Below are 17,023 nucleotides of genomic sequence, written 5' to 3'. Positions count from 1 at the left end.
CTCCAAGATTCCCAAACCAATTGCAGTGTCTTGCAACATCACCAGTAACTGCACAACAACTGACACTTCATCTTTGGAAATTTCTGAATTTGTAGCCAGCTATCTACGTTCTGATAAACTGAAGATCTTAGGACCACTGGTTTTGGGAATTGGCATATTTTTGTTTATCTGTGCTAATGCGGCCCTTCATGAAAACAGAGACAAGAAAACTAAGGTGATTAATGTGCAAGATATTTACTCCACTGTAGTAGATGTGCATAACATAAAGAAAAAAGAATATGTCCCTTTTCAAGGATTTGTGAATTATGTGCAGTGCAAAAGCATTGATAGTCTCAAGTTCTCAGCTCCTTATGATGCAGCAAATTTGGCAAAAAGTTCCTGTCAGACACCAACTGCAGATGGCATTAAAAAAAGCTTGATTCAATGAAAAGCCCAAGAGAAAAATAACAATTATCTGGCAAAGCAGCAGGAACTTGACAGAAAACATTATCATTGACTCTGGCCAGTTTCTAAAGAGACAGAATCAGTGCCAGTGTGAGAAAGAAAATACCTGGACTAAATAGCACCACATCCCATGCTACTACATCCATTGATGGATACACTCACACTCCCTATTACTGAAAGAGTTCGATACAGACTGAGAAAGATCACTGATCAGCAAAAGGTGATAAAGGAGCAGAGGTGTCAAAAAATCATGAATAAATTCAACAGAAAATGTGGTATAATATCTTTCATCCCAGAGGAACTGTTGGACATATTTCAGGAGTCCAAGTTTAAGCTGATCACCCTGGAAGCTACAAAATGTTACCAAGGCCGTGATTTCAAATGGAACCTGGTCAGATAATGTCCAACCAGTAACCACAAAGTCTCATAAAGATTGTTTCTGTATGCAGAGATTTCAGGAGTACAAACAGAAAATGTTGGAAATCTGCAGCAGTTTTAAGTTTTTTTTCTTACTGTTCACTGAAATTGGTCAAGTTCCAAAGACTAGCAGATCATTTCTTATACTTGAAGTTGTTCAGTCATCTTCATTATGGTGGAAGAATGAGAAGAGGCGATGCAAAAGAAAAAGTACAAGTTTAAAGGGAGTGCAAGAGCAGAGAGACCTGGGAGTATATGTGCATAATCACTGGAAGTGGCAGGGCAGGCTGAGAGCAGTTTGGAGCATACAGTTGGCTCAGCTAGAACACAGTTCTGTTCTCATGCAATCCTGTGTAATAAGAAAATCTGTAAAAGCAGCACCATTTAAATTAATGGAGCCGGAATCGCACTGTAGCCAATACACATTTTAAAATGTCATGCTTTAGAAACATAGTGTCCCTAAGTTGTCAATTATGTTATAGCATAATTTGCATTAACAAAACATGCGTTATAGCAGAACAACCTTTACAGAGTATAAGCAAAATATTGCGGATGTTGAGTATCTGAAACAAACACAGAAAATGCTGGAGAAACCCATCAAGTCTGGCTGTATCCGAGGGAGAGAGAGAGTGAGTTTACATCTCAAGTTGATTAACATTCATTAGGAGTGAGAAATATTAGGAATACAATAAGTTTTTAAACTACAGTGGAAAAGGGGAGGGTAATAAAAAGAGCCAAAGGTACGATTCTGATGAAATAAAAATGTAGTGATTGTAAATGAGGTCAGCCAGGAGGACCTCATAGAAGGAGTTCCCTGATTGGGCTGTTAATCTGGTCCAATCAGGGAGCTCTGGCTAATTGATGCGAACAGGAGTATCAGACATCCTATTCACTCTGGGAGCTGGCTCAGTGTCAAGGCCTCTCCATGTGTAAATAAAGAGTGACTTGGTGACAGGATACCAGCCTCTGTGGAATTATTTCATTGGCGAAAAGAGAAAAGCACGCTCCTGAAGAAATTTGCCCACAACAGTCATCTTTCAGTTGGGGTATTTCTGGCATCATGCTGTTATTTGGGAAACTTGACTATTTTGATCCTGTCATCAAAGACTGGGGCCAGTACATAGGAAGAATATATCACCTTCCAGGAAAATCAAATAGGAACAGATGGAAAGAGTAATTCTCCTGACAGTGTGTGGAGCCACAGCTTTTTTGGTTATTGGGAGCCTCACTTTCTCTGAGGCACCATTTACCAAAACCTTTCAAGAATTGACAGATTTAGTTAAGAAATATTACAATCCCAAGCCTCCTCTAATTCTGAGATGCTATGGTTTTACTCGGCAATTCAAAAACCAGGGGTTTCTGTATTGCAATTTTTGACTAGGTTAAGATGACTGGTAGAGGCATGTGACTTAGGTTTAACCCTTAATGAGATGCTGAGAGACTGGTGGGTATGTGGAATTAATTATGTAACCATGCAAAAGCTCCTACTAGCTGAAGTCCCTCATTCAGGCACTCCTGGCTTTATCATTGGAAAATGAGAAAGTGGACCATGAGTTTCATAATATTCCACTGAAAGTGGACACCCCTCAGTCCAATTGAGCTTAGAGAACACCACCTGAATGAAGGCAATTGCATAGCCCTACTTAGGACATATCCTGAACAGAGGTCAGCACACAGTAAAACCCCAAAAACAAAGCCACGCCTCCATTAAACACTTAAAATTTTCTTCAGATTCTGATAAGCCATTCTGGATGTTGCTGGTAAGCAGACTAGAGACAGCAAAAGAGTCCCACTCGACCTGAGTCGAGTAACAGAACTTCTGTCCAGGAGAGTACACACCATGGGAAGTCCACCTACACCTGATTAGGAACAGATAAATTGCTTAGCAACATTCAAATCAGAACCAATTAAAATAAATGTCTGGTTAAATAATCCACCTGATCATGGAACCAGTCTTTAATAAATTTTGCTCTTGACTCTAACCCTTAAGTTTGTGCAAGACCTCTGATAGTCTGAGAAGATTGATGAGGGCAAAGTAATAGATGTTGTTTGTATGGACTTTAGTAAAGCCTTTGACAAGGTTCCACACGGTAGACTAATTAGTAAAGTTAGATCACATGGGATTCATGGTAAGCATGTCAATTGGATACAAAATGGTGGAGACAGAGGATGATGATGAAATTTTGTTTTTCAGACTGGAGGCTTGTGACCAGCAGTGTTCCACAGGAATCGATACAGGGTCCACTTTTGCTTGTCATTTAAATAAACGATTTTGATGAGAACAAAGAGGGCATGGTTAGTATGTTTGCAGATGACACCAACATTGGTGGTATACTGGACAGTGAAGAAGGTTACTAAGATTACAAAGAGATCTTGATCAATTGAGATTGATTGATTGATTGATCAAATGGACTGAGGAGTAGCAAATGGAGTTTTATATGGATAAATGTGAGGGATTGCATTTTGGTAAAATAAACAACTGCAGGACTTACACAATTAATGATAGGGCCTTGTGTAGTGTTGTAGAACAGGGATACTGAGGGGTTCAGGTACACAATGCTTTGAAACTTGCATCACAGATATATAGGGTGGTTAAGAAAGCATTTAGCACACTTGCCTTCATTGGTCAGACCGCTGAGAATAGGAGTTGGGACATCACAGAGGTTGTGCAGGACTTTGATAAGGCCATGTTTGGAGTACGATGTCTAGTTCTGGTTGGCCTGCTATAGGATGGATATTATTAAGCTAGAAAGGGTTCAGAAAAGATTTACCAAGACATTGCTGGGACTGGGAGGTCGTAGATAAGGTGAGTAGCAAAGGTATTTTCCCTAGGATGGGTGAGTTCAAAACTTAGGGGCATACTTTTAAGATGAGAGGGGAAATATATAAAAGGAACCTGAGGGGCAACCCCAGTTCGCCATTAATTTGGATTATGTGCTAACAATGGCAGAGCAATAAAGAGCACTTAGAGAACTTGGACATAATCCTTAGATGTTTCTCCAAGGTAGGCATACATATTAGAAGGGAAAAATATGTGTTCCAGGCCCCCCAATTAACTGACTTGGGTTACAGGGTCAATAAAACTGGGTTATATCCCTGGGAAGATAAAGGGGAGGGCAATCAAAAGTGCCCTGACTCCCACATTTGTGCAAGAGCTTGGGTCTTTCCCTGGGCTAGTGAATGATTACAGGAAGTTTACACATAACTTGGCCTTTTTCCTGCTACCTTTATATTAACTCTTAAAGGATCAGGCTTGAAAATGGTAATGTAGCCAAACCATAGCTTTCAGGGAAGTGAAGAAACAGCTATCATCCTCTTAGGCATTGGCAGACAATGATCCCAAGCGAGATCTCATTCACATGCAATGCCTCCCCGTATAGCATCGTCTTAGCTTATAGGTGGCCCAATGGAGAGGAACGCCCAATAGCATATGCATCCAGATTTTAGCTATTGCAGAGCGCAAATATGCCCAGATAAAGAAGAAAGGTTTGGCAGTCATATATGAAGTCAGGAAATTCCACCAATACCTTTAACAGAACACAAACCTTTCCAGATCTGCTAAAGAAGTCAAGGCCCTGCTGCCCATAGCTTCAGGGTCAGTTCTCACTCTAAACACATACAATTATAACTTGGAACACCATCCGGGAGGCCAAGTAGCGAATGGTAGTACTGTCACTGGAAGAGTCTGTCATGGTCTTAAATTTTGTGGACACACTTGCAGTTATAGCTGATAACATCAGACTTTGGACACAGAAGGATCCAGTCCTGGCAAAACTGAAACAGCTGGTGGTGGATGGGGGAAACCAAAGGGCCATCACAAGTGGAATTGAAACCTTTTGGATAGATCACAATAGAGGATGGGATATCATTATGGGGATCAGGGGTGATTGTCCAAAACAAAGATAATTGCCAGATATTGACTGAACCCCACCAGGGTCATCCAGGGGTTTATAAAATGAAGATGTTGGGACAGGCTAGCCAAGAAAGGATGCTAACATAGCAGCTTTGGTGCAGCAGTGCCTAGAGTACCAAGAAGAAACATTACCACCAGCAGTTCCCCTCCATCTGTGGAATGGCCAGATATGCCCTGGACTCGGTTACACGTCATTTATGCCTGTCCTTTTGTGGCCTGTGTTTTATAGTCATTGTGGATGTCCATTTCAAGTGGCAGGACTTGTATAGGGTTCATTCATCAAATGATAGAAAAACTGTGCGCATCTTTTGCAATACATGGACTCCCGGAAGTGTTGGTTACAGATAAGAGGCCATCGTTTACCAGCAGGGAATTTGAGAATTTCTTAAAGTTGAATGGTATTTGACATATAAAGACAGCTCCATAACATCCATTCATCCAATAGTTTGGCAGAAAGAGCATTTCAAACTTTGAAGGCAGACATAAAAAAAAGCCTACAGCTTCACTAGATACCAGTGGTCCTGGTTCCTATTTGATTATTGATGACTTTTTATGTAATGGCGGCGATAATACCAGCAGACTTCTTAATGGGGAGAAGACTCTGCACCAGGTTGAATCAGATTTTCCCAGACCTTTGGGGTGGGGGGGATGGTGGCATCAGGTACATCGATGCTGGACACAGGATTCTGCCAAGTGTGATAGACAGTTTACTTCAGGCGACAACATTTAGTGTGGGAACCAAGGGAATGGCCCTGCATGGATAAGAGGTCAATGGTCAATGTGAGGTCAGGTCCAGTAAGGTAGAACGTTCGGGTAGCTGAGGTGGTGCCAAACAAGCACATGGACCATATGAAAGCTGCAAATCCACAAATAGTGTGGGACCAAAACATGTTTGGCTCAACAGCGTTCCAACTGTTCTGGAACCAGTAGGTTCTCCCTCTCCATCAAGCATTGAAGATATCTCGGAATTGGAGATGAACATGGCAGAAGTCACTGCCTCAACACCTTTGCCACCTGAAGGAGAGAGGAAATTTCTTCAGAGATGATCTGGGCACAAGAGATGAGCTACTGTGTGTTACACGCCACCTGTACCAGAGGCAGAGTTGAAGGAATCTGATCCAGTGCTACAACGTCCCAGGAGGAGCTACAATTAAAAGAACCAGCTGCTGTCCTTGGACTCGGAGGGCAAGGGATGTAATGAGGCCAACCAGGCTGTTAATCTGGTTCAATCAGCAAGCCCTGGCTGACAGATACAAACAGGATTGTGGGGCCACACAATGACTCAGTGGTTGGCACTGCTGCCTCACAGTGCCAGAGACCTAAATTCAATTCCTGTCCCAGGCAACCGTCTGTGTGGAGTTCATGCATTCTCCCGGTGTCTGCATTGGTTTCCTCCCACATTGCAAAGACCTGTCTGTAACAGGCAGGAGGAAAGTGCTGGGTTTAAAACAGTCCACACAAACTGAACAACTTAACATGTATCCGCTGTGAATAAGATCTAAAAATAACCTTGCCGATTTAAACATTTTAAAAATAAAGGTAATACAGTGTGCACTGATAAAATTAAAAACAAGAGTGTTAGACATCCTATTCACTCTGACAGCTCGCACTGAGGGAGTTGGATCAGTTTTCAGGACTCTTCACATGTAAGTAGATAGTGATTGGGTGACAGGATACCAGCCTCTGTGGAATTATTTCAGAAAACAGACCAGATTAATTGGCAAGAGTTGATCGTGCAAAGCCAAAGAGATAAATAAACAAGTGAAGGATGTAAAGATATATCTCAAAGGAGGAACAAATTGCAAAATTATAAACAGCTGCTGTACAAAAGCAAAATAAAGAAATACAGGACAGGAAAATAAAAACTTGCAAAGGTAAAAGAAGCAAAATTGGGACAGAACTAATATTCTGGAATTGTTGACTCAATGAGTCCAGAAAGCTCAGATGGTAAAGTGTCTCATCAAAGGCTGAGGCATTGTTCCTCAATATTAGATTAGATTCCCGACAGTGTGAAAACAGGCCCTTCGGCCCAACAAGTCCACACCGACCCTCCGAAGGGTAACCCACCCAGATCCATTTCCCTCTGACTAATGCACCTAACATTATGGGCAATTTAGCATGGCCAATTCACCTGACCTGCACATCTTTGGACAGTAGGAGAAAGGCAGAGCACGGAGAGAAATTCCACACAGACACAGAATGTGCAAACTCCACACATACAGTCACCCGAGGCTGGAATCTAACCTGGGACCCTGGTGCTGGGCAGCAGTGCTAACCACTGAGCCACTGTGCTGCCCCTGGAACACTGCAATTGGCTGCCATTTGAGAGTCCGATTGGGTGCAAGATGGAGAATTAAAATGACGGGCAAATAGAATCTCAGGAACTGGCATGTGGCCTGAAAGATGTTCCACAAAGCAGTCCCACCCAATCTGTGTTGAATCTCCAGTGTGTGGCACACTGCACCATAAAACACTTGAAAGAAATGCAGCTAAATTGCTGCTTCACATCAGATGATTGTTTTGGGTTTCGGACAGTGAGGACAAGGTTATAAAGAGTAATGTCACAACTCCTGTGCTTGCAAAGAAGGGACATGGTATTGCGGATGGTGGAGAAATGGATTTTTGAGATGTTAAGAGGGCTGGGAAAATGCATTTGGCAGTGGAAATATGCTCCAGGTAACAGAAATGGCAGAAAATGATCCATTGAATAAGCAGCCTGGTTAGGTGCTAAGTGAGGGCAAGAGGAACCAAATCCTTGTCTGGGAGAGAGGGGAAGAGGGTGAAAACAAAACTGCAGGAAATGAGATGGACTTGTGGGCATCTTTGGTTGAGAAAAAGTGAAGACAGAGCCGAAGTATTTTTACTGAGGGTTTTAAGCTTCTTTAACTTGCTGTCAGCAGTGAACCCAGGGTTGACATTATTCACTTCAGTTAATCAGTAAGGGCTGGATTTATTGCAACCCATCATGGTGGAAACCATGGCAGCTGAACCAACTGAATCGGGGAGCTGGGGGGTGGGGGGAAACATAATTGTCTCCCAATGTTGGCAAAACCTCCTAAGAAAAGTTCTGTCCCAATTTTACTTCCTTTACCTTTGCAAGTTTTTATTTTACTGTCCTATATTTCTCTTTGCTTTCGTATAGCAGCTGTTCAAAATTTTTCAATTTGTTTGCACGATCAACTCTTGTCATTTAATCTCGTCTGTTTTCTGAAATAATTCCACAGAGGCCAGTATCCTATCACCCAATCACCATTTATTTACACGTGCAGAGTCCTTGATACTGATCCATCTCCCTTGGAGTGAAAAAGGTGTCTGACACTCCTGTTTGCAATTTTATCAATGTACACTGTACTAGCTTTTTTTTAGATTAGATTACTTACAGGCCCTTCAGCCCAACAAGTCCACACCGACCCGCCGAAGCGTAACCCACCCAGACCCATTCTCCTACATTTACTCCTTCACCTAACACTACAGGCAATTTAGCACGGCCAATTCATCTAACCTGCACATTTTTGGACCGTAGGAGGAAACCAGAGCACCCGGAGGAAACCCACGCAGACACGGGGAGAATGTGCAAACTCCACACAGAGTCGCCTGAAGCGGGAATTGAACCCGGATCTACAGGTGCTGTGAGGCAGCAGTGCTAACCACTGTGCCACCGTGCCGCCCATATGGAAGGGTCTGATGGGAGATTCCTGGCCATTAGTAGTGGATTATCTATTAGTTCATTAATGAGCCAATTGACATTCGTTCTCCCCAAAGTCATTGCCAGTCAGTACTGCTCAGGAATTTATTGATAGCCACATGGCTTTTCTGTGACCTCAGGCAATACAAAAATATCCTATTGGGTTTACCAACAGCCTGTCAGGGTTGGGGTGAGGGTGGGGTAGGGGAGAATCACCCTCATGGGCTCTTTGCAATGGGAAATGGGAAGCAAAGGATGTGGGGGCATCTGAAAGCCTGCAGCCCCTAAACCCATGATACCAACCTGACCCTTGCTCAATTTGGTGTGCATCCCAGGTTGGGCTCTCCTCCATGGCGAGTTAGGTGACAAAGGGATTTAATCAGGACAGAGAGCAGCCATTGGTGAAATCACCACCTTCCAGCCCAAGCCTGATTCCATCTAGGACACGGAAACCCATGAACTGCTTTCTTGCCCATCTCCTAATTGTGCCCCACTTGATGCTCATTGAAGGGCACTGTGTGGACTCTGCTGGTATACAGTCAGTTGTAAATGGGTGGGTGACAATGCAGAGAGCATGACAAGAGCAGGTTTGTTTGCAGGCAGCCAGTAGGTATGAAGACTTCACTCAAAGGAATGGAGATGCCATCTGAGAGCCACAACACTGCCCTTGTTAACCTCTGATTCTCGGCAGCTCCTGCTGGCCAGGACCTCCACCCACATGATCCTTGGGAAGACCCGTGGATGGCCTGTCAACAGCTGAGTGGAACAATTCTGTGCAAAAAAATGACATGGAGGTATCACTGGCTGTCCAGCAGGTAGACCAGAGCTTCATCACCTCTCCACTCAATTTCTAGACATTTGGTGAGTGGATTGAAGCAAGCAAGCATTGCTCCCACTGGTGATAATGACTGACCGGCAACCTCTGACTGCTGCATCCCAGGTCCTCCGTCATGGAGGAAGCTGAATGGCAGGTACTTCGTTGCCAAGATTTCAAGTGATTCTGTTGAGCCTTCTCCACAAAACTGGTAGGAGTCCCCTGCAAAGTTGCCCAGCCAGTGGGTGAGAGTGAGTTCATCCCTTAAGAGTTTTCATGTTGCTCATCAAGATTGTTCCAGTTTTGCAGTTTGGATGGATTAGACAGATTGCAAACTCAGGTCCTGAAAATAGAAGGGTGAGAAAAAAGGATCCTTTTAGTTTTGACAAAATGGTGGTCTCCTTCCCCATGGTCTCTAAGTTTTAAATGACAAGTGAAGTCTAACTTTAAACAATTAAGATGGTTTGAGATATACATTGCACAACAATTCCTCTAACTTCAAACTTCAATAATATTTAGATGGCCATTTAACTTGGGTCTTTTTCGTTCCATGGATTAATGCTAAAGCATGTTCTGTACAATGATAATTCTCCAAATGTTTAAAAGTTCTTATTCATTCTAGTGTTTTGTTTATTGTTAGCTTTTAGAAGGCCAAATTAATGACAAATACATATGTATATCATAAAGAAAAGTATTTTTCATTCCATGTACAGTAACTGATATCAACACCTATCAATAAAGATCTATGGAAATTATTTGGTAGTAAATTTCCAAGAATGTTTCTGGCTAAGTCCAATTTGCATTGAGTTGTTTGGAGTACTTCTCATTGCGAGGTCTATTGAATGATGATGTCATATTTTATCAAACTCCTCTCATAATTTGCACGCCATGCACCTGTTGTATTTCTCACATCGGATTTCCACCCCATCTTACCACATAGTGTTATGCCCAAACAACTACTGGGATACTCAGCAATACTGGAAGACCAGCCTCCGTTGTGGCCACGCCATCTTGAAAAAGTCTCTTGTACACCCAGCTGACCACTGTCGGTCTGGACATGCTCTCAAAGTTCATGGAAGGACCTGGAAGACAGGGGGAGAATGGACTGAATTCAACAGAAGAATGATGCCTCACTTGGAAGTCCTGCAGGACAGGGTGGTGCTGACCCCAGACTTCCAGCACCAGCAGCAGAGGTCATGACTCTACACCATGTCAGCTTGGTCTGAGGGTGTCACAGAGATTAAAGCAGTCTCAGTCATCTGGAGGAATGCCCAGTACTGTTGGAAGAAGTTGAATGTCAGACTGAAGGCCTGTGACTAGTGGTGTGCCTCAGAGTCAGTGCTGGGCCCATTGCTGTTCGTTATCTGTATCTATGATTTGAATGAGAATGTGGAAGGTAAGATTAGTAAGTTTGCAGAAGACACTAAAATAGGAGGTATCATGGACAGTGAGGAAGGTTATCAGAAATTGCAGCAGGACCTTGATCAGCTGGGAAAGTGGACTGAGAAATGGCAAATGGAGTTTAATATAGATAAGTGTGTCATCTTGCATTTTGGAAAGTCAAATCAGGGAAGGAGTTTCATGGCGAATGGTAGGGCCTTGAGGAGTGTAGTGAAACAGAGGGACTTTGGTGTTCAGGTGCACAATTCTCTCAAAGTGGAGTCACAGGTAGATAGGGCAGTGAAGGCAGCTTTTGGCACACTAGCCTTCATTAGTTAAGGCAATGAGTATTGAAGTTGGGAAGTTGTTATGTTGCAGTTGTACAGGATGTTGGTGAGGCCGCACTTGGAGTATTTTGTTCAGTTTTGGTCACCTTGTTTATAGGGAGAATAAAGTGCATAAGAAATTTACAAGAATGTTGCCAGGACTCAAGGGTGAGAGTTATAGGAAGAGGTCGGACAAGCTAGGACTTTTTTTTCCCTTAGAGCATAGGACACTGAGGGAGATCTTGTGGAGGTGTATAAGATCGTGAGATGTGGATAGGGTGAATGCACTAATCTTATTCCCAGGATTGGGGATTCAAGGAGAAGAGGGCATCAGTTTAAGGTTAGGGAGAAAGAATAAAATGGAACTTGAGGGACAACTTTTTTTTAAAGAGCATGGTATACATATGGAATGAGCTCCTCGGAAGTGGTTGAGACGGGTACATTAACAACATTTAAAAGGCATTTGGACAAATATATCGATAGGACAGGTTTACCGTGGGCAGCACGGTGGCACAGTGGTTAGTGCTGCTGCCTCACAGCATCAGAGACCCGGGTTCAATTTACGCCTCGGGCAACTGTCTGTGTGGAGTTAGCACATTCTCCCCGTATCTGCGTGGGTTACCTCCGGATGCTCTGGTTTCGTCCCACAGTCTAAAGATGTGCAGGTTAGGTGAATTGCCATACTAAATTGCCAGTAGCGTTAGGTGAACGGTCTGGGTGGGTTGCTATTCGAAGGGTCGGTGTGGACTTGTTGGGCCAAAGGGCCTGTTTCCACACTGTAAGTAATCTAATCTAAAAAAAAGTATATTGGCCAAGTGCAGGGAAATGGGGTTAGTGTGGATGGACATTTTGGTCGGCATGGGCCAGTTTGGGCCGAAGGGCCTATCGACATGCTGTCAGACTCAGACTATTTTCTACTCTGCTGGGTCTCTCTTCTCTCTGGCTACCTCATATTCACTCTGTTACTGTATCTAAGACTAATAATCTACCACTCACATTATCCCCTACTCTCTCCAGCCCAATCCTCAAAACCACTAATCTTGAAGGCCCTCTGTGCCGCTCAGGACACCTCCCACCTGCACCAAAAGTAATAGCTGAAACAACTACTCTCATTTCCTATAATACTGGCCTCTCTCTCAATCCATGAGAAAAACAACCCACAATAGAGCAGAAAGATGGTTGCTGGGCTGCCCAACATTCAGCTCCTCAGCCTTACGAGAGGATCCAGACTTTAACCACCCCAAGCCAGCCTAGACTTAGTATCATAGTCAGCCCTTGATTTAGTCTGCAGGGAATCCCTGAGTGAAGGCTAGGCCCCTTGAGTTGTCTGAGGCCTGCTAACTACTATGCAATCTTCCTAGCTTTGTGCCTGTGCTAAATGGTATGGCAAGACCAAAGTAATTTGAGCCTGGCCTAAGGGTAAAGCTTCTTAAAAGGTAAGAGAAAGCAATGCAAGACAACATAACAGTGAGCATCCAGGTAGGCTGAGAGTGAGTGAACTGATTATTCTTTCACTAAATGTTTAGTCAAAATCCCAGATCCCCCTTCCAAGGAGTAGAGTGGGTGTACCTACCTCACATGGATTGCACCAGTTTCAGAAAGCAGCTCATCATCACCTTCAAGAGCAGTTAAGGAAGGGCAACAAACATTGAACTAACTGGCAAAGTGCACAGCAATGGTTTATATTTCTGGATCTCTTATAGTGGAGGCAGTGACATAGTGACCGCTGGACTAGTAATCTAAACCCCAGATTAATGTCTGGGGACATGGACTTGAATCCCAACATGGCAGATAGTGGAATTTTAATTCAATAAAAAGCATTAGATGTCATTTAAAAAAACACTTCTAATGTGTTTTAGAGATGGACATCTGCCACCCTTACCTGATCTAGCTTACATGCAACTCCAGATCAATCTGCTTGACTCTTAACTATTTTCTGGGCAACTAGGGAGGTGCAATAAATGCAATCCTGGCCAGGAATGCCCATGCCCCATGCATGAATGTATTTTAACAAAAAACAGAACTAGAGGGCAAAGGTTTAGGGTGAGAGGGGAAAGATATAAAAGAGACCTAAGGAGCTATTTTTTCACGCAGAGGGTGGTGAATGTATGGAATGAGCTGCCAGAGAAAGTGGTGGAGGCTAGTATAATTGCAACATTCAAAAGGCATCTGGATGGGTATATGATTAGGAAGGGTTTGGAGGGATATGGGCCGGGTGCTGGCAGGTGGGACTGGATTGGGTTGGGATATCTGGTCGGCATGGACGGGTTGGACCGAAGGATCGGTTTCCATATTGTGCATCTCTGACTCTATAATGGAAAGTGCTACACAAGAGCTCTGCAAAACAAAATATGACACCAAACCACATATTCAGATGGTCAGATGTTTGGTCAAAAAGTTCGATTTTAAGGAATGTCTTAAAAGGGGGAAAAAGAGGCAGAGAGTCAGACAGGTGCAAAGAGGGAATTAGGGTATGGTGTTACAGCACCTGGAGCTATAGCTACCAATAGTGGAACAATGAAGATGGGAATACGGAAAAGGCGAGGCAAGTTGTGACAACGGAGGGAGGGGCAAGACCGCAAAGGAATTTGCAAATGAGTGTTAAAGAGAAATTGAATGCTGCAGTGTCAAAAGAGTTGTTTTTCTTATGACCATTAAAGATGTTGATGCACTAATTTGAAGGCCTTCCCCTTGGACTATATATCCCCAGAAGAGCATTAAAGCAGATTTTTTCATAGTTGCAATTTGCTGACTGTATTTTCTACAACACTGACTATCCTTCAGAAGCCTCTTATTAGCTATGACCGATACAGTCGGTTCTGCTATAATGCAATAGTTGCATTCGCGTGTGACCTTGTGCCACAGAAAATCACGTAATAGAAATAACAGAGCCTATAAGGAAAAATAAGGTTGGGGCAGACCACCAAAATACCACTCAAAATCAAAACAAATATAGTAACTAACCTAACACAAGGGATAGCACAGTCTAAGTGAACATTAAATTCACATACTTTAATGAAATAATACAGTAAATTTAACACCATACTCTGAAAAAAAACTGAAAAGAAAAACTTTATGGGGTTATCGTGTTTGCTGAATTACAGTATTAAGACAAGGACTGATATTCATCATCATCATCATCACTTTTAAGTGTAGTTATGAGTACAGGGTCAGGATGAAAAATACTTCGCCCAGAAGTGGATGGCTGTGGTTCACTGTCCTCCAACTCTTTCTTGAGGGTTAGCTGAAAAGAAGTGCCTAGTTTTTGCTGCTTTACCATCTTTCTTCTTTCGTGAAGAAGCTGTTCATAGGGTGCCAAATAAGACCTTATGCCACCAACTGCTATCCTGCTGCGTTCTGCATTGTAATCATTGTCTTCTAGAAGCTGCAACTGTTTCTCCACTTCCTTCAAGATAGAAGACAAAAGAGAAGTGGAAAGCTCTCGTGGTGCTGTATCCTGGACTTCATCGAGAGTAGACTTAAGGTAAGTTTTCAAGGTTCGCGGTTTGGCAGAGTGGTACACCATCACAGGCTTGAGCTTTAAGTCGCCACTAGCATTGGCACCCAACAGCACAGTCATGCGATCCTTTGCAACCTTAGCATCTGGAGCATGTGCTACATTCTTAGAAACATAGGTTCCTGATGGCATTCGCTTCCTATATAAACCTGTCTCGTCCAAATTGAAAATTTGATCGAAGTTATAGCCTTCTTCCTCAATCAATTTTTTCACCATGGGAAGAAATGTCATCACACATTCCTCACCTGCACTGGCAGCGTCGCCACATAACTTTACGTTATGAAAAGCATAGCGGTTCTTAAATCCAGCAAACCAGCCACTACTAGCACTGAAGGCAGGCACGTCCGCAGGATTTTCAGCTTTTTTCCTAAGTTCCTCATAAATTGATAAGGCTTTCTGTTTTATGGTGAGAAAGCTGGTCCCACATCGCTTTTTTGCTTGGTCTTCTATCCACACGCTTAGATGCCTCTCCATCACCTCAAGTTCCCTTGGCCGTGACCTCACAGATTTGCTAGCACTCAGGCTTGTTCCAGCAATGCAGCTGGCTTTAATTCTTTCTGCATTGTCTCTAATGGTGCGTAAGGTAGACTCCTTTATTCCTGTTGCACGGACAATATCACATGTCCTTTCATTGCGCTCAAAACGCTTGATGACATCTAGCTTCACCTCAAGTGTTATAGCCTGTCTTTTACGGTCACCACCCGCGATTTTTTCACCTGGCCGCTTCCTGTACACATTCTTGTTACTGTGCCCTCCCATATTTACGGAAAAACACAGCAGGATTTGCAAAAAACAAGAATGAACATTACAGAGGAGTTACATTACGGAAACGGCAACATACCGCGCGATCTTACTGACCATGTGATGTCGACGAGCAGACTCTCTCAGTGTAAGCCCGCATTCCTCCGTGTACAGCGACACCCAGCACCAGCCAGGGAGGCGCGTAATAGCCAACACACCCGTGCGGAAGTTCGCATTTTAAAAACATCGCTCGCCTATTCATCAATCGCCCCACACGACGGAAGGCGCGCAGAACGACTTCTACGTCCTAAAGCTGAAGGCGTGTGGAAATCAAAACAACCTTTCTTTATCCGATTCACGCTCTCGTTTTGTGTCTGAAAATTCACATTCCAACACAAAATGCACTTTAAAATTCAAAATGCACATGTTTGCAACCACACACCGGCCAGTCAGGATAATTAAAACGGTATTTTTCTTTTTTTACGTAAAAACGAAACTGAAATCGCAATGAACGCGCGCCGAAACATCTTCGCCAGGAACCTACTATTGAATTGTCAGAGGGGTGTAATTGCGTGCTTCATTTCTTCCGTATCACATTCCTGCACAGTATTAACTGCAGAATATTGTCACGTCAGTAAATTATAATGGATTATATGGCACTTCAGCAGGAATGATTGAAGACCTGCTAAAATAAAATCTAAGGGGAACCCACAATAATAGATTACCCTGTTTCCTGTGTTTCTTGGTGGTGGAGTGGCTGGCGGGAGATGTGAATGGCAGTAGGGGATTCAGCGGCTGTAGTTGGGTGAGCGCTCCAGGTAATGTTCAGATACCTTCTGTTCATTCATTCATTCACTGGGCTCCTGCGGGATATTGTATCTGCTTCCACGGTCCTCCTTTGCGTGAATGGGACGGGGGTTCCCGAGATTGTGACGTCACCGGGTCTCCCCTCATTGTTGCGTCATCGTGTGTCTCGAGCCCTAGGTTGCCCTCCCGATGATGTCAATGGGGAAGGGGGTTGCAGGGTGTTCCTCCTGGTCGCTGTCAGTTTCAGGGAGCAGCAGCAGGTGGTAACCTCTGCAGTCTGAGCTTGCAATCATCATTTTCACCAGAGTCCTTGAAGGGTTTACTTTATTGTAGTGAACCAGCACTGACGTCGCATTACTGGGTACATGCTTAAATGATTGGATTCCAACCACAAATCAAATGAAGAAAATCGAAATTGCACATAGAAATGTGAGTAACTGCTGCGTGCAAAAGTCCTGGCTGTTTTGGAATCTGCACACGATAAAGCAACAACTTGCGGCTGTGTGGCATCGTCAAATATGCCACCCTGCTCTGTTTTATGGAGGGAAATGGAAAAAATGCACTAGCAAGGCTTCAGAGAACCAAAACGTTTTTTTTTGTAGAAATAGTATTTTTTTAAAGTGAAGCGTGATTTGGAGGGACAGAAATATTTCAGAAGGCGAATAATATGCTGTTAATGGGGAGGAAGTGATACAGTAAAGTTTGGAATTGGAGCAATGAAGGTATAGGGAAGATAAGACAGAAGGTAGTTGTAGTATTCATACAAACTGTGAAGGAGGATGGGTAAAACAGTGGATTTTTTTTTGTTCACAAAATTACATGTCATATGACAACGCAGAGGCCATTACTGTACAGAGTTATACAGCAGGGAAACAGACCCTTCGGCCCAACTCGTCCATGTCAACTAGGTTTCCTAAACTGAACTAGTCCCCTGCATTTGGCCCACATCCCTCTAAACCCTTCCTATCCATCTACTTGT

At 43.4% G+C, this 17,023-nt stretch overlaps 2 protein-coding genes across 2 annotated transcripts in view; one reads left to right on the top strand and one right to left on the bottom strand.

Annotated features, from left to right (window-relative positions):
• LOC140454107 (G-protein coupled receptor family C group 6 member A-like) overlaps window positions 1–16,176 on the bottom strand; it is a 72,628-nt gene extending 56,452 nt beyond the window's left edge. Inside the window, exons 1-4 of the mRNA XM_072549036.1 lie at window positions 15,963–16,176; window positions 15,355–15,550; window positions 10,207–10,355; window positions 8,763–9,616 (exon numbers count right to left, since the gene is read on the bottom strand). Coding sequence (XP_072405137.1) covers window positions 8,763–8,811 — 49 coding nt within the window. The 5' untranslated portion in view covers window positions 8,812–9,616; window positions 10,207–10,355; window positions 15,355–15,550; window positions 15,963–16,176. The remainder of the gene's footprint in view (window positions 1–8,762; window positions 9,617–10,206; window positions 10,356–15,354; window positions 15,551–15,962) is intronic.
• Window positions 15,658–17,023, top strand: part of mcm9 (minichromosome maintenance 9 homologous recombination repair factor) — a 57,123-nt gene continuing 55,757 nt past the window's right edge. The window contains exon 1 of the mRNA XM_072555900.1: window positions 15,658–15,703. The gene's annotated coding sequence lies outside the window, so the exon portion shown is untranslated. The remainder of the gene's footprint in view (window positions 15,704–17,023) is intronic.

Source organism: Chiloscyllium punctatum, chromosome 3 (assembly GCF_047496795.1).
Source record: "Chiloscyllium punctatum isolate Juve2018m chromosome 3, sChiPun1.3, whole genome shotgun sequence".
In the NCBI taxonomy this organism is placed as follows: Eukaryota; Metazoa; Chordata; class Chondrichthyes; order Orectolobiformes; family Hemiscylliidae; genus Chiloscyllium; species Chiloscyllium punctatum.
This window is presented reverse-complemented; position numbering and strand designations above follow the sequence as displayed.